This window comes from Oncorhynchus kisutch, linkage group LG8 (genome assembly GCF_002021735.2).
Source record: "Oncorhynchus kisutch isolate 150728-3 linkage group LG8, Okis_V2, whole genome shotgun sequence".
Lineage (NCBI taxonomy): Eukaryota > Metazoa > Chordata > Actinopteri > Salmoniformes > Salmonidae > Oncorhynchus > Oncorhynchus kisutch.
The window spans coordinates 35,228,762-35,247,043 of record NC_034181.2 but is presented as its reverse complement, the minus strand read 5'-3'; the positions used below and the strand labels follow the sequence as shown (position 1 = coordinate 35,247,043).

Here is an 18,282-nt window from a genome sequence, read left to right as displayed (position 1 = left end):
GGAAAAACTCCCTAGAAAGGCCAAAACCTAGGAAGAAACCTAGAGAGGAACCAGGCTATGTGGAGTGGCCAGTCCTCTTCTGGCTGTGCCAGGTGGAGATTATAACAGAACATGGCCAAGATGTTCAAATGTTCATAAATGACCAGCATGGTCGAATAATAATAAGGCAGAACAGTTGAAACTGGAGCAGCAGCACGGCCAGGTGGACTGGGGACAGCAAGGAGTCATCATGTCAGGTAGTCCTGGGGCATGGTCCTAGGGCTCAGGTCCTCCAAGAGAGAGAAAGAAAGAGAGAAGGAGAGAATTAGAGAACGCACACTTAGATTCACACAGGACACCGAATAGGACAGGAGAAGTACTCCAGATATAACAAACTGACCCTAGCCCCCCGACACAAACTACTGCAGCATAAATACTGGAGGCTGAGACAGGAGGGGTCAGGAGACACTGTGGCCCCATCCGAGGACACCCCCGGACAGGGCCAAACAGGAAGGATATAACCCCACCCACTTTGCCAAAGCACAGCCCCCACACCACTAGAGGGATATCTTCAACCACCAACTTGCCATCCTGAGACAAGGCTGAGTATAGCCCACAAAGATCTCCGCCATGGCACAACCCAAGGGGGGGGGGGGGGGGGGGGCGCCAACCCAGACAGGATGACCACATCAGTGAATCAACCCACTCAGGTGACGCACCCCTTCCAGGGACGGCATGAGAGAGCCCCAGTAAGCCAGTGACTCAGCCCCTGGAATAGGGTTAGAGGCAGAGAATCCCAGTGGAAAGAGGGAAACCGGCCCGGCAGAGACAGCAAGGGCGGTTCGTTGCTCCAGAGCCTTTCCGTTCTCCTTCCCACTCCTGGGCCAGACTACACTCAATCATATGACCCACTGAAGAGATGAGTCTTCAGTAAAGACTTAAAGGTTGAGACCGAGTTTGCGTCTCTGACATGGGTAGGCAGACCGTTCCATAAAAATTGAGCTCTATTGGAGAAAGCCCTGCCTCCAGCTGTTTGCTTAGAAAATCTAGGGACAATTAGGAGGCCTGCGTCTTGTGACCGTAGGAGCAAGCCCATGTAATGCTTTGTAGGTTAGCAGTAAAACCTTGAAATCAGCTCTTGCTTTGACAGGAAGCCAGTGGAAGCCAAATTTTTTGGTTCTAGTCAGGATTCTAGCAGCCGTATTTAGCACTAACTGAAGTTTATTTAGTGCTTTATCCGGGTAGCCGGAAAGTAGAGCATTGCAGTAGTCTAACCTAGAAGTGACAAAAGCATGGATGAATTTTTCTGCATCATTTTTGGACAAAGTTTCAGATTTTTGCAATGTTACGTAAATGGAAAAAAGCTGTCCTTGAAATGTTCTTGATATGTTCTTCAAAAGAGAGATCAGGGTCCAGAGTAACGCCGAGGTCCTTCAGTTTTATTTGAGACGACTGTACAACCATTAAGATTAATTGTCAGATTCAACAGAAGATCTCTTTGTTTCTTGGGACCTAGAACAAGCATCTCTGTTTTGTCCGAGTTTAAAAGTAGAAAGTTTGCAGCCATCCACTTCCTTATGTCTGAAACACATGCTTCTAGCAAGGGCAATTTTGGGGCTTCACCATGTTTCATTGAAATGTACAGCTGTGTGTCATCCGCATAGCAGTGAAAGTTAGCATTATGTTTTCGAATAACATCCCCAAAAGGTAAAATATATAGTGAAAACAATAGTGGTCCCAAAACGGAACCTTGAGGAACACCGAAATTTACAGTTGATTTGTCAGAGGACAAACCATTCAGAAAGACAAACTGATATCTTTCCGACAGATAAGATCTAAACCAGGCCAGAACTTGTCCGTCCCAATTTGGGTTTCCAATCTCTCCAAAAGAATGTGGTGATCGATGGTGTCAAAAGCAGCACTAAGATCTAGGAGCACGAGGACAGATGCAGAGCCTCGGTCCGATGCCATTAAAATGTCATTTACCACCTTCACAAGGTCCGTCTCAGTGCTATGATGGGGTCTAAAACCAGTAATGAGCTGACTAATTACCAAGGGCCATGGCTCTGTTCTGCTTCGTTCCTGTCACAGGACTCTGTTCTAATAACCATCTGTATACAACACACGCATCTCTCCAGGCCATCAGTTGTGATGAGGATCAGAAACACGTGCTGCTGCTCCCATACTCGGTCTGTAGCCATCAGGGATTCTGACAATACAGCTTCACAGACAGTGATCATTGGTAATGTCAAACTGGAAGACTGACTGATGTCATGTTTTAGTGGATTTCATCATCTACACTCTTAGAATTAGTGGTGTCGTGTCTGTGACTATCATTAAATGGAAAGGCTGTTATTTTATCAAATAAATTCTCTATGTATAATTATTATGTGATTAAACTAATCATGTAAACTTTAATTAACTAGGAGGTTGGGGCACCACGAGAAACTGTTTATAGGGTCTCTATTTCCCTAATTGACTCTTCAGATATTTCATATCTTATAGAGTACAATCTTGTATTAATGTATTGTTATTACCTCATTGGTTCTCATTACTGAACGTCGCAAACCCTTGGAAATCTGCACGAACCCTAGCCTCCATAATGAATCAGCTATATACAAATTGGCTTAATTATTTATTTACTAACTAACTAAACAAATCACAGAAATACATAAACAAATAGTCATTGGTTATTAACACAATGCATTGATAATTCCCTAGTCGACTAAACCGGTATGAAAAGTGGTAGACAATGGAAAGGGGTGGGGACAGATAAAGAGCGGGATAGACAAAAGGGATTCACTACACACAATTGATAATTATATTCATTGGAATGCTAATCCTTTGCACATGAACAGCCACTCATTCAAAAATAATTGCAATGTATATATTTACACCTTTATGTCGTGGTTGTCTTCTCTGTTGGAATCGCCGCTAAGTCTGCTGGAGAGTCAGTTCATCAGAGAGTCTCTGTTTAACTTCCCCAGAAGTCAAAAAGGCATTCGTGGTTGTAGCTTTCTCAGCGGCTCTGGATAGTGTCTGTTGTAATGGATACGTCAGGCATACAGATGGTCCTGGCATAGAATAGATACTTCTGCGGTTGTCGGTACTCTTGTACTAGATTTATGTAATTTCCAGCTGCAGACTAGTAATTCTAAGTCTAGGATTTGCTCTTATTCTATAGTGATCGATAGTCTCAGAGTTGAACCACTTCCAGTCGTGTAGCCAAAGCTCCACGCTGTAAGGTCTCCGTAAGCGATAGTTGTAGTTCTTAACCATTTCACATGTAGCGTAAGCTGCATGTTTTCTAGTCTAATGTACATTTCGTCAAGAGTGGGTTTTATACACGGTCCATGACGCCGGCGTAATGTCTATACTCACGTGGGCGTGGCCACTGATTTGGTATGAAACTTGATATGAAAACCAATATTTTTTTCATTTAGAAGGTTAACATCACATTACATTTTTTCACAAATAGCTTCATGTTTAATCACATACGTTTCACAATATTTGTACACAACCAAAGACACAGTATTGAGTATTTCCTGTCCTTCATGAGATCACCAAATGAAACACACTCGTCATGACTGTCCCTTAAGTGTCCACAGACCACTCCCACATTCTCAAAAAATATAAATATTGTTTCATTATTCAAACTTTTGACGTCCAAGGGTCTCTCTGTGTTCCACAGTTTACATTCCAATCTTGCACACTACAGAACATAGAGGCAGCGTATTTTACGACAGTCATAAAACAGCCAACTTCCCGCTCTCCCCCTCTACGAGAGAGAGCACGCTGTAGAGCGGACCCGCTGTAACCTGATCCTTCGGATCGTCACAGGAGCGTTATGACAGTTGTGACTCGAGAAACCTTGGAGATCCTTAAGGAACCCCTTCAGATAGATATGTTTAGGCCACCCGTGGGAGTAAGTGTCATTCCTGTTAGTCTGTTCTGTTGTATTGTCATCACATGTTAAGGTTGAACACTGACACTTTTGCAGCTTTAATGTGGCTTTCAGAGGTGTATGAGTTCCTTGAGCCTATGCAAATCCCACAATTGGAATAGTTACCACTTTATTACTATGTGCAATCGTGTTAATATCAAATTTTATTAGTAACATGCACCGAATAGAGGTGTAGACCTGACAGTGAAATGCTTACTTACTAGCCCTTAACCAACAATGCAGTTTTAAGAAAAATAAGTGTTAAGTAAAAAATAGATACAAATAATTAAAGAGCAGCAGTAAAATGACAGTAGTAAGGCTATATACAGGCTGTACCGGTACAGAGTCAATGTGCGGGGGCACTGGTTAGTTGACCTAATTGAGGTAATATGTACATGTAGGTAGTGTTAAAGTGACTATGCATAGATAATAAACAGCGAGTAGCAGCAGCATAAAAAGGGGGGGGGGGGACAATATAAATAGTCTGGGTAGCCATTGGATTAGCTGTTCAGGAGTCTTATGGCTTGGGGGGGGTAGAAGCTGTTAAGAAGCCTTTTGGACCTAGACTTGGCACTCCGGTACTGCTTGCCGTGCAGTAGCAGAGAGAACAGTCTATGACTAGGTTGGCTGGAGTCTTTGACTCCTTTAGGGCCTTGCTCTGACACCACCTGGTATAGAGGTCCTGGACGGCAGGATTCTTGGCCCCAGTGATGTACTGGGCCGTACGCACTACCCTCTGTAGTACCTTGCGGTCAGAGGCAGAGCAGTTGTCATACCAGGCAGTGATGCTACCAGTCAGGATGCTATCGATGGTGCAGCTGTAGAACTTGTTGAGGATCTGAGGACCCATGCCAAATCTTTTCAGTCTCCTGAGGGGGAATAGGCTTTGCCGTGCCCTCTACACCACTGTCTTGGTGTGTTTGGACCATAATAGTTTGTTGGTGATGTGGACACCAAGAAACTTGACGGTCTCAACCTGCTCCACCTCAGCCCCGTCGATGAGAATGGGGGCGTGCTCGGTCATCCTTTTCCTGTAGTCCACAATTATCTCCTTTCTTGATCACGTTGAGGGAGAGGTTGTTGTCCTGTCACCACATTGCCAGGTCTCTGACCTCCTTCCAATGGCTGTCTCATCGTTGTCGGTGATCAGGCCTACCAGTATTGTGTTGTCTGCAAACTTATTGATGGTGTTGGAGTCGTGCCTGGTCATGCAGTCATGAGTGAGTACAGGAGGGTTTCAACACAGACACCCTGACATGTACACACATTGACATGTGAGTCATCTTCAACCATACGTGTATACTGTAGCTTGAACTGTACAGTATGTTCAGTTCAGGGGTTCCTTATTACCTACCCTTACCACCTGGGGGCGGCCCATCAGGACGTCCAGGATCCAGTTGCAGGGAGGTGTTTAGTCCCAGGGTCTTTAGCTTAGTGATGAGCTTAGAGGGAACTATGGTGTTGAACACTGAGCTGTAGTCAATGAATAGCATTCTCACACAGGTGTTCCTTTTGCCCAGGTGGGAAATGGCAGGGTGGAGTGCAATAGAGATTGCATCATCTGTGGATCTGTTGGGGCAGTATGCAAATTGGAGTGGGTCTAGGGTTTTTGGGATAAAGGTGTTGATGGGAGCCATGACCAGCCTTTCAAAGCACTTCATAGCTACAGACGTGAGTGCTACGAGTCGGTAGTCATTTAGGCAGGCTACCTTAGTGTTCTTGGGCACAGGGACTATGGTGGTCTGCTTGAAACATGTTGGTATTACAGACTCAGTCAGGGACAGGTTGAAAATGTCAGTGAAGACACTTGCCAGTTGGTCAGTGCATGCTCAGAGTACACGTTCTGGTAATCTGTGAGCATAGATGTATGAATATTACATTAGAATATGTAATATGCACACACATTCAAGGTCATTTGAAATTTGCAGTGTATAAACTTAACATGATGAACAGGAAGGACATTTACTCTAATGGGTGGAAGCCACACCTCCACTTCTGATAGGCTGCCTCTTCTACAATATATTATTAAAAAGGTTCAACGTTCAACCCCTCCATCACAAAAAGGTTCCGGTTTGAACCTTTACACAGGGGTTCCCTGAAGACTCATTTCAGAGGGGTTCTTTAAGGAACCTTTTGGAATTAGATAGGTTCCCCCTGTGTGACAATTTTTAGAATCCCAAAAGATTCTTCCAGGCTCCTTTACTTCTAAGAGTGTGGGTCCATACACTAGTGTACACTGTGCTATGACTAAGGGAAATGCCAGAAATATGGCCACCAAGTCACACAGCTCCACCAGTCATGTCTCAGCTCTCTCTGGTTGCCATTGACAACCCGGGTGTCACATGTGAGATTCCATGTGTTGCCATGGAAATGTGCTCTGCATCACTGTGTGCTGTACAGCCAACCCAATGTCAGGTTGCAACACAGACCCCCTGACATGTACACACATTGACTTGTGAGTCATCTTCAACCATATGTGTATACTGTAGCTTGAACTGTACAGTATGTTCTGCTTCCTGAGGAGAGGGCAGAGAGAGAAAGAGGAAACAGATAAGCCATTGGAAATCCCTGACTTAATTAGCTATGTTAAAAAATAAGAGGATACAAGCCCCTCAATTTCACATAGGCGTAAGCAAGAACATTAGACCGGAAACCTCCGAAAATCTGTTACGTTCTTGTATTATACATACGCTATGGATTAGGTTTGTATGTAGCAAAGATATGTTTCCTCTCCAATCAAAGACTAGTGTAAATGAAAAAGTTTTGAGAATCTTGTGATTCTCCCTTTGAAAGAGAATGACTTGGCACAAGTTACCTTTGTGTCTGGACTCTGGAGGAAGAATGAGCGTTACGCTTGTCCCTCAGTTGATTGAGCCCTAGTTTGTTGGCCTGGATTCTGTCGCAATAGTCCGTTGACTGATAATGCTTGATCTGGGATCTGAGGATTTGACGCTCAGATTAAGGGAAATATCAGTAAATCTGGCAAACCACAGTGAAATATCCTGTTTCTCCTGTGATCTCAATCTGCCAGGCGCAGTGTGATACTGGGTCAAATGTCATGTTCCCACTGTGACTGGGCTCTGTATAGAGATCCACTGAGGAGAGATACATCAGTCAGGTCAGAGAGGAAGAGCTGTATGCATCATCCTGGCCTGGTTAGGAGAATGTGAAGCACATTCCAAATGGCAGAGTAGAGTTGGTGTGTTGTACCCTGTCTGAATGTTTAGAAATGCATCAAAGTGAATATGATTCTGCATTTAGTGTAGGCTACATATCATTCATTCCACGCATCACTGGGGACAACAAGGTGCCATTATGAAAAAGGGGTACATGGACTTCGATGTGGAAGTGATTCAATACTTGTGAAAGAGCCACAACAAAATGTTTTCCTTCTTGTTGTAAGCACAGTGCACGGACCAAACTCTTCCTGTGTTGGAGCAGTGATATGGTACAACTGAAAGTGTCTAGTTTACAGATTGTTCTGCCCTTGGTTACCCAGACAGAATACATCAATAGTACAACTTCCTCTCTGAGTTATTTAAGGACACAAGTGCATCAAGTGTGAATGGAAGTAGCCCATGTTTTTACAGCAGACATTACAGAGTGGACATCTCTCTTCACCTTTTAAAAGTGTTCCAAAAAACACTATGCCACGCTGGTTTCCAAAACTCAAACAGCTGTCCAATGGAGAAACCATTACCTTCTCACATAAATCTTAAATTCACTTACAGTACACTTACTGTAGTAGAAAAGATAACTGTTTAGGATTTGGCATTAGAGAGAGGCTGTAGCCTTCTGACCTGTCTCATGCAGTCCCTACTCACCAAGGCCTCACCAGTCACCAGTGTGGCCAACACTGCAACCACTGACTGAAATAACCTAGAAATACCACACTGCTACCTAGAGGCGAACATATCGAACATCCTGCCACGGATATGATCTTTGTAGCAAACCCATGTAGAGATTTGATTCCACCTGGTTCTTATTTGTCAGAGGTAGTATACACCTGACCTTTGATTGTGGACAGGAATCAACCTGTTGGATGAGTGTTCTCTAGAATCTCTAATGAGGACACAGATCTACTAGATTCTAGATACTGAAGTGCCATGATGGAGTGAAATAGTGTAGTCAGAGAATTGTGTAAATGCATCGTACAGTGTGTACGGGCAGTTTATCAGGTCTCTATATTCTCAGTAAGATCTGTTAAGTTGACTTTGTCTCCAGCGAATAAATCAATGATTGCTTTGTTATATGGCATTTTATTTTTCTCAGTGCAGAGGCTGGAGAGGAGTGAGGGAGTGGTATCCCGGATTCCACCATCCATTACCATGGCAGTGATGATGACAATCAGAGTCTGGGCTTCCTGACTGCAGCCTCACTTATGCTAATGAAGTTCTGTCGGTCTGACTTTGCGATCTGCACTCGGCTGGTAGGCAGTGGGGTGACCAGAACAGTCCAATGATCTCAGCCAGGGAAGGGGCTTCTCCTGCACTCTGCTGCACTCCGAAGGAGGGGCCCAGCTTCAAATGGAACATTCCAGATTCTAAAGGCCAAGAGTTACTCAAACCTGTGCTTTCACAGGAACAGTCATACTGCGCAGCGGAATGTACCAGTTCCAGGAACACTGTGGTGACTCAGAGGCGACATAGTGTCAAATCAAATAGCACTCAAAGCATTTACAATGTGGGTTACTCACTCAGAACGTGTCTCACCATGGGCTCCCGAGTGGCGCAGCGGTCAAAAGGCATCACTACAGTCCCTGGTTCGTTTCCAGGCCGTATTTCATCCGGCCGTGATTGGGAGTCCCATAGGGCGGCGCACAATTCGCCCAGCGTCGTCCGGGTTTGGGCAGAGTAGGCTGTCATTGTAAATAAGAATTTGTTCTTAACTGACTTGCCTAGTTAAATAAAAATGTATTAAATGTATAAATTGCGCCATGTGACGTAAGGGGCGTGTGTGGACAATATGTTGTGAACATTTCATTGTGTGTCAGTATTGTTGTGCATAAGGAGTGACGTCACGCTGCTCTGAATCAAGCGCTGGAGGGATGAGTTATGTTCCCAGATCTGTGGTGAACACGAGGCTCCTTGCTGAGAGATGCACTCAAAGCAGCAACAAACAGGAGTTGCTCAGACTGCATAATACTATTGTTCTGAATTATGACTTCACAACACTACCCTTATGCACTTTGGATTCTATGCAGAAGATGTTTATTTGTAATCTGGTAATGCCCCTGAGGGAGTGAATAAAGTAGAATTTTTATTAATAACATGTTATTCAAATATTTATTCATGTCTTTTGTGCTAACACCCTGTTTCTGGGGTGTGTTTCGTCTCCAGGCTACAGAGGTGGAGAGGCAGCTGTCCACTCAGGTCCACTCGTTACGGGATGACTTCAGAGAGAAGAGCATCTCCACCAACCAGCACATGACACGACTAGAGAGCCTACAGGCTGAGGTGAGACTAGAGAGCCTGCCGGCTGAGGTGAGACTAGAGAGCCTACCGGCTGAGGCGAGATTAGAAAGTCTACCGGCTAAAGCGAGATTAGAAAGCCTACAGGCTGAGGTGAGGCATGGGCGGAGTCATTTTTAACCGCCTCAAAAATCAATACCTTCCTTAAAATGTATTTCAACTTGACAGATATTACCTATGAAATATATCCCCAGTCATTATCAAAAGTGTTTATTTAAAATGCTGTGTGGGTTTGAAAAAGTAATATCCTGAGATATTAGAATATACACACCTCAAGTTGTGCTTGCTATCAAACTAATTCAAACAGTTGAGTTAAGTGAACAAATATACAAATCTGTTTTTCCTCCTTTTCTATCAATCATTCCCTGTCCCACTCATCTAATACCATGATTGAATCCTTCCTCTTGACTGGAGCAGCAAGGGCTGGAAGTGAGTGGTTATATTGGTTTGCCTGCATGCTGCATGTCACATGTGTACATGTCCCACTGTACTGCTATGGAGCGTGAGATACTGTAGCCTACCAGGGGAATACAGTAATATCAGTAATGTGTAATATCAGCCATTTAGCTCAGGGTCATAGGATGATACCATGACATACAGTACAGTATATAATATCTCTGAAGCCTCCTCTTTTAAAGTGGGTCTTATTGGAGAGGAATAACCCACTGCGGAGACCGCGCTGTAATTGGGTGAAAACAATACCGTTCTATATTTAGCTCAGATATACTGCAATGTCTGGGTGTTCGCAGGATTGCAACGGGTGTTCTTAATGTGACAAGGATGAATATATCACAGTCCTGCTAGACAAAGAAAATCACAGCAATGTCAACCAAAATGTCTGAAGGACACACGGAGAACATAAACCTACAAAGATGTCCACATGATGGCAAAGTCAGTGAGCTGAGCTGTACACGCAATGTCAGCCTCCTGCGCTGTGAAGGAGATCAACAGACGTAGGTCAAAGCATGGCTGGGGGATAACGAGAAAGAACAAGAGCTGATGTTTGTTTAATAGAGTAAGCTGCTCGGGCGGCTACCGAACATATTACACACAAACTCTCCTTGTATCTCTAGACATGTGCGGTGTTCATGCAATGTTAGCCTTCAGTCCACTGTACAGTATAGACTGATGAAGGAATAGACTTATCAGGTTTATTTGGAATATCAACTTATCACAGAGACATTCCTGTATGTGAGGGAGGCAGAAACCGCCTACTCCTAATCGCCTATGCTAGGCAACAAACATTCTTTGGACCAGGGGGAGTACTTTAATCTTCTGGAACATTTGAACTCTCCTCAGAGTCAGGAAAGAAACAGGTTAACACTAGAGGGCTAACACTGAGTGCAGATAGGAGAAACTGTTTTGGTAGCTATCTGTCCTTGGTTCCATAGCACAATGTGTAACTTGGCTATTGGGGTTATGTATTTTGTCAGATTAAGATGCTGTCGGAGCGTAAGAGAGAGCTGGAGGATCAGGTTAACGCCGTACTAGAGGAAAACGAGCTACTGCAGAACACTGTTGACGACCTGAGGGAAGGGACGCTAGTGCTGGAGAAACAGTACCACGAGAAGGTCTCACAGGTACGATCTCTGACATTCTTTAGGGGTTTTCATAGAACTGTTGTACTGTGTCATAATATTCCTGTGTAATGTGTGAGTGTGTATGTTGGTGTATAGATATCTGTACAGTACGAGTACTTCTGAGTGTGTTGTATTGATCTGTATGGTATCAGGGCTCTGTGTTGACCACTTTGTTGACTGCTGTACATGTCCAGTTACGGCAGAGCCAGCTGGAGCTCCAGGAGGTACGGGTGTCCCACAGACATCTGAGTGCCCGCTTTGAGGAGTTCACAGAGGAGAGAAGTCTCCAAGGCCTCAGCCCAAACCCTGCCAGCCTACTCTGTGAGATAGAACAGAGCATGGAGCAAGAGGAGCAGGAACAGGAGAGGGAACAGGTACATGCATGCACATAACACTGTTGAGAGAGAGTGGCATACAGAGAATCCTTGTTGTTCTATAAGTGATTTACAGTGTATCACGCAGTGGTGGTATAGTGGTGAGCATAGCTGTCTTCCAAACAATTGGCCTGGATTCGATTCCTGGCCATCGCAGCCAAACACCTTATATGGACGGCAGGTAGCCTAGTGGTTAGAGCGTTGGGCCGGTAACCAGCAGGTAGCCTAGCGGTTAGAGCGTTGGGCTGGTAACCAGCAGGTAGCCTAGCGGTTAGAGCGTTGGGCCGGTAACCAGCAGGTAGCCTAGCGGTTAGAGCGTTGGGCCGGTAACCAGCAGGTAGCCTAGCGGTTAGAGCGTTGGGCCGGTAACCGAAAGGTTGCTCGTTTGAAACCCTTTTTTATTTTTGTATTTTTTAATTTCACCTTTATTTAACCAGGTAGGCTAGTTGAGAACAAGTTCTCATTTGCAACTGCGACCTGGCCAAGATAAAGCATAGCAGTGTGAGCATACAACAAAGAGTTACACATGGAGTAAACAATTAACAAGTCAATAACACAGTAGAAAACGAAGGGGGGGTCTATATACAATGTGTGCAAAAGGCATGAGGAGGTAGGCAAATAATTACAATTTTGCAGATTAACACTGGAGTGATAAAAGATCAGATGGTCATGTACAGGTAGAGATATTGGTGTGCAGAAGAGCAGAAAAGTAAATAAATAGAAACAGTACGGGGATGAGGTAGGTGAAAAGGGTGGGCTATTTACCAATAGACTATGTACAGCTGCAGCGATCGGTTAGCTGCTCAGATAGCTGATGTTTGAAGTTGGTGAGGGAGATAAAAGTCTCCAACTTCAGCGATTTTTGCAATTCGTTCCAGTCACAGGCAGCAGAGTACTGGAACGAAAGGCGGCCAAATGAGGTGTTGGCTTTAGGGATGATCAGTGAGATACACCTGCTGGAGCGCGTGCTACGGATGGGTGTTGCCATCGTGACCAGTGAGCTGAGATAAGGCGGAGCTTTACCTAGCATAGACTTGTAGATGACCTGGAGCCAGTGGGTCTGGCGACGAATATGTAGCGAGGGCCAGCCGACTAGAGCATACAAGTCGCAGTGGTGGGTAGTATAAGGTGCTTTAGTGACAAAACGGATGGCACTGTGATAGACTGCATCCAGTTTGCTGAGTAGAGTGTTGGAAGCCATTTTGTAGATGACATCGCCGAAGTCGAGGATCGGTAGGATAGTCAGTTTTACTAGGGTAAGCTTGGCGGCTTGAGTGAAGGAGGCTTTGTTGCGGAATAGAAAGCCGACTCTTGATTTGATTTTCGATTGGAGATGTTTGATATGAGTCTGGAAGGAGAGTTTGCAGTCTAGCCAGACACCTAGGTACTTATAGACGTCCACATATTCTAGGTCGGAACCATCCAGGGTGGTGATGCTAGTCGGGCATGCAGGTGCAGGCAGCGACCGGTTGAAAAGCATGCATTTGGTTTTACTAGCGTTTAAGAGCAGTTGGAGGCCACGGAAGGAGTGTTGTATGGCATTGAAGCTTGTTTGGAGGTTAGATAGCACAGTGTCCAAAGACGGGCCGAAAGTATATAGAATGGTGTCGTCTGCGTAGAGGTGGATCAGGGAATCGCCCGCAGCAAGAGCAACATCATTGATATACACAGAGAAAAGAGTCGGCCCGAGAATTGAACCCTGTGGCACCCCCATAGAGACTGCCAGAGGACCGGACAGCATGCCCTCCGATTTGACACACTGAACTCTGTCTGCAAAGTAATTGGTGAACCAGGCAAGGCAGTCATCCGAAAAACCGAGGCTACTGAGTCTGCCGATAAGAATATGGTGATTGACAGAGTCGAAAGCCTTGGCGAGGTCGATGAAGACGGCTGCACAGTACTGTCTTTTATCGATGGCGGTTATGATGTCGTTTAGTACCTTGAGTGTGGCTGAGGTGCACCCATGACCGGCTCGGAAACCAGATTGCACAGCGGAGAAGGTACGGTGGGATTCGAGATGGTCAGTGACCTGTTTGTTGACTTGGCTTTCGAAGACCTTAGATAGGCAGGGCAGGATGGATATAGGTCTGTAACAGTTTGGGTCCAGGGTGTCTCCCCCTTTGAAGAGGGGGATGACTGCGGCAGCTTTCCAATCCTTGGGGATCTCAGACGAGATGAAAGAGAGGTTGAACAGGCTGGTAATAGGGGTTGCGACAATGGTGGCAGATAGTTTCAGAAATAGAGGGTCCAGATTGTCAAGCCCAGCTGATTTGTACGGGTCCAGGTTTTGCAGCTCTTTCAGAACATCTGCTATCTGGATTTGGGTAAAGGAGAACCTGGAGAGGCTTGGGCGAGGAGCTGCGGGGGGGGCGGAGCTGTTGGCCGAGGTTGAAGTAGCCAGGCGGAAGGCATGGCCAGCCGTTGAGAAATGCTTATTGAAGTTTTCGATAATCATGGATTTATCAGTGGTGACCGTGTTACCTAGCCTCAGTGCAGTGGGCAGCTGGGAGGAGGTGCTCTTGTTCTCCATGGACTTCACAGTGTCCCAGAACTTTTTGGAGTTGGAGCTACAGGATGCAAACTTCTGCCTGAAGAAGCTGGCCTTAGCTTTCCTGACTGACTGCGTGTATTGGTTCCGGACTTCCCTGAACAGTTGCATATCACGGGGACTATTCGATGCTATTGCAGTCCGCCACAGGATGTTTTTGTGCTGGTCGAGGGCAGTCAGGTCTGGGGTGAACCAAGGGCTGTATCTGTTCTTAGTTCTGCATTTTTTGAACCCTAACCCTAAGCAGACAATGTCAGAAAATGTCAAAAAATGTTACCATAGTTGCTTCAGGGATGCTGGACAATGGTGACCCTGGCCAATTGACACGTGTGTTAATACATACTTATACATAGGTGAAATGTAAGCACCCACCAACTAATTATTATTATTATTATTATCAGTGGTCTTTGCTAAGCAGCTTTCCCTCTGTCTCCAGCTGCGTCTCCAGCTGTGGGAAGCCTACTGCCAGGTGCGCTCTCTCGTCTCCCACCTGCGAGGCAACGACATCACAGACTCGGCCCTGTCCACAGACTCCTCCATGGATGAGTCCTCTGAGACATCCTCAGCCAAGGACGTTCCCATGGGGAGCCTACATGCCAGTCTACTGGAGCTACGCAGACTCACACAGAACCTGCTAGATGGCAATGAGTCCACGGTACGGACCTTTCACACACATATATGAAAAATACTGACCAGATATACTATACACTGAGTGTAAAACATTAGGAACACCTTCCTAATATTGAGTTGCACTGCACCCCCTTTTGCCCCCAGAACAGCCTCAATTAATCGGGCATGGACTCCAACATGACCCCAATGCTTCCCACAGTTGTGTCAAGTTGGCTGGATGTCCTTTGGGTGGTGGACCTCTTTATACACACAGGAAACTGTTGAGCGTGAAAACCCAGCAGCGTTGCAATTCTTGAGACACTCAACCCGTTGCGCTTGGCACCTACTACCATACCCCGTTCAAAGGCACCCTCTAAATGGCACACATACACAATCCATGTCTCAATTGTCTCAATCCTTAAAAATGGTTATTTAAACGGTCTCCTCGCCTTCATCTACACTGATTGAAGTGGATTTAACAAGTGACATCAATAAGGGGTTATAGCTTTCACCTGGATTCACCTGGTCAGTCTGTCATTGAAAGAGCAGGATTTCCTAATGTTTTGTACACTCCGCGTATAGTTCCTCCGTGCATCTAATAAAGAGTGTGAACTATTCGGTACACACTCAAAACAAGCCAAAATTACAATTGAGTGGAAATCTCAATATAATGAACCTGTGTGTGTTGTTGTGGTTGTGTGTGAGCAGGGTTCTCGGCGGAGTGACGAGGAGGCTCTAGAGGACCAAGTTCGAAAGCTTGTGGAAGAGCTGAGAGGAGTGAGAGAGCTGTACGAAACAGAGCAGGATAGAACACGGAACAGCCAAGAAGAGGTTCTACAACTCCATAATCAGGTACTACTGCACACAAAGCTTCATCATCGCTGTTGTTCTCCAACAAGATCACTTCAGCCCAGTGTTATTATTCAAGCGAGACACATTTGATGGGATTTCTTATTTATGAGGCTGACAGTGTTTGATAAGTATTGCTTGTGTCATTCCTCCCCTGTCCTGCAGATGGCAACGTTTTCTGTGGAGATGTGCTCTGTACAGGAGGAGAGTGAGCGCATGAGGGCCATGTCTGAAGCACGAGACCCCAGTGAACAGCTCCAAAGTGCTATACAAGACCGAGACGACGCTATTTCCAAGTAAGACCACACAACATAACTCATCTGGGCACAACCAAATTGTATGTGCTTCCTGTGTAAAATCACTACCAATGTAATAGACTAGCATATAACAACAATTAGTCTTTTTACATTAATCTCCAAATAAGCAAGCCAGTCATAAACTCTGATTCAGCGGAATAAGAGCAAAGAGAGATGTTGTCTGTCTCTAAGCTGTATGTCTGTGTGTCTGTCTGCCTTACAGGAAGAAAGTGGTGGAGACGGAGCTGGCCAAGTGTAAGATAGATATCATGTCTCTGAACAGCCAGCTCCTGGACGCCATCCAGCAGAAGCTGAACCTATCACAGCAGCTGGAGGCCTGGCAGGTGGGTCAGAGGTCAGGGAGCATGAGGGGGCACGCTAGGCCACTCATAGTGTGAGCTATTATTTGATTCGATTTAAAAACACAATTCAGCCACATGTGTATACACTGTATTTAAAATAATCGAGGGTAACACAATGTTTAACAACTTATTTCCATTGTTACTGAATGGACTGCCAAATTGAATGGGCTGTCAAACAGATATATATATATATATATATACACAGTGGGGCAAAAAAGTATTTAGTCAGCCACCAATTGTGCAAGTTCTCCCACTTAAAAAGATGAGGCCTGTAATTTTCATCATAGGTACACTTCAACTATGACAGACAAAATGAGAAAGAAAAATCCAGAAAATCACATTGTAGGATTTTTAATGAATTTATTTGCAAATTATGGTGGAAAATAAGTATTTGGTCACCTACAAACAAGCAAGATTTCTGGCTCTCACAGACCTGTAACTTCTTCTTTAAGAGGCTCCTCTGTCCTCCACCCGTTACCTGTATTAATGGCACCTGTCCACAACCTCAAACAGTCACACTCCAAACTCCACTATGGCCAAGACCAAAGAGCTGTCAAAGGACACCAGAAACAGAATTGTAGACCTGCACCAGGCTGGGAAGACTGAATCTACAATAGGTAAGCAGCTTGGTTTGAAGAAATCAACTGTGGGAGCAATTATTAGGAAATGGAAGACATACAAGACCACTGATAATCTCCCTCGATCTGGGGCTCCACGCAAGATCTCACTCCGTGGGGTCAAAATGATCACAAGAATGGTGAGCAAAAATCCCAGAACCACACGTGGGGGGGGGGGGGCCTAGTGAATGACCTGCTGGGACCAAGTAACAAAGCCTACCATCAGTAACACACTACGCCGCCAGGGACTCAAATCCTGCAGTGCCAGACGTGTCCCCCTGCTTAAGCCAGTACATGTCCAGGCCCGTCTGAAGTTTGCTAGAGAGCATTTGGATGATCCAGAAGAAGATTGGGAGAATGTCATATGGTCAGATGAAACCAAAATATAACTTTTTGTTAAAAACTCAACTCGTCGTGTTTGGAGGACATAGAATGCTGAGTTGCATCCAAAGAACACCACACCTACTGTGAAGCATGGAGGTGGAAACATCATGCTTTGGGGCTGTTTTTCTGCAAAGGGACCAGGACGACTGATCCATGTAAAGGAAAGAATGAATGGGGCCATGTATCATGAGATTTTGAGTGAAAACCTCCTTCCATCAGCAAGGGCATTGAAGATGAAACGTGGCTGGGTCTTTCAGCATGACAATGATCCCAAACACGCCGCCCGGGCAACGAAGGATTGGCTTCGTAAGAAGCATTTCAAGGTCCTGGAATGGCCTAGCCAGTCTCCAGATTTCAACCCCATAGAAAATCTTTGGAGGGAGTTGAAAGTCAGTGTTGCCCAGCAACAGCCCCAAAACATCACTGCTCTAGAGGAGATCTGCATGGAGGAATGGGCCAAAATACCAGCAACAGTGTGTGAAAACCTTGTGAAGACTTACAGAAAACATTTGACCTCTGTCATTGCCAACAAAGGGTATATAACAAAGTATTGAGAAACTTTTGTTATTGGCCAAATACTTATTTTCCACCATAATTTGCAAATAAATTCATAAAAAATCCTACAATGTGATTTTCTGGATTTTTCTTTCTCATTTTGTCTGTCATAGTTGAAGTGTACCTATGATGAAGATTACAGGCCTCTCATCTTTTTAAGTGGGAGAACTTGCACAATTGGTGGCTGACTAAATACTTTTTTGCCCCACTGTATGTATGTATGTATGATATATATATATATAACAGATATGAATATGTATCTGAATGAAAACATGTATAAATGTATAAATGACATTCACACAGTAATTATCATTCTTAATCTGTACTGTATTTTATTCATTAAATAAGAGTATACTAGCGGACTGAAAATGTGTGTATGGTGATCTTTTCCACACCACATCCTGTCCTCTCCTCTAACTTACCACTGTCCTGTGTGTGTGTGTGATAACATGTACAATACTGTACGTACTCTGAGTCGCCAATTTACACGAGTGTCTAAGGAACTAATACACTCCTCAATGAAACCTCAATGAGTTTCAACCATGGGTTTTCATTGAACATACTGCAAACAATTAAGCAAGTAGGATGAGTAGCTAGCTAACTAAATTGAGGACTCAGTGTATGACTTTCCCTTCCCATCCTCACCCGTAACTAGCAGCTCTTTCCTCTCTCTTTCCCTGGCTGCAGTTTGCATCCTCAGGGCTCTTTACTGTGT

The 18,282-nt window shown here is 44.9% G+C and overlaps 1 protein-coding gene across 1 annotated transcript in view; it reads left to right on the top strand.

The window, feature by feature from the left end:
* Positions 1–18,282, top strand: part of LOC109895090 (BICD family-like cargo adapter 1) — a 39,053-nt gene that overhangs the window by 11,292 nt on the left and 9,479 nt on the right. The window contains exons 3-10 of the mRNA XM_031830197.1: positions 9,262–9,378; positions 9,811–9,822; positions 10,827–10,973; positions 11,168–11,347; positions 14,332–14,550; positions 15,213–15,356; positions 15,519–15,649; positions 15,873–15,993. Of these exons, the coding sequence (XP_031686057.1) occupies positions 9,262–9,378; positions 9,811–9,822; positions 10,827–10,973; positions 11,168–11,347; positions 14,332–14,550; positions 15,213–15,356; positions 15,519–15,649; positions 15,873–15,993 (1,071 nt within the window). The remainder of the gene's footprint in view (positions 1–9,261; positions 9,379–9,810; positions 9,823–10,826; positions 10,974–11,167; positions 11,348–14,331; positions 14,551–15,212; positions 15,357–15,518; positions 15,650–15,872; positions 15,994–18,282) is intronic.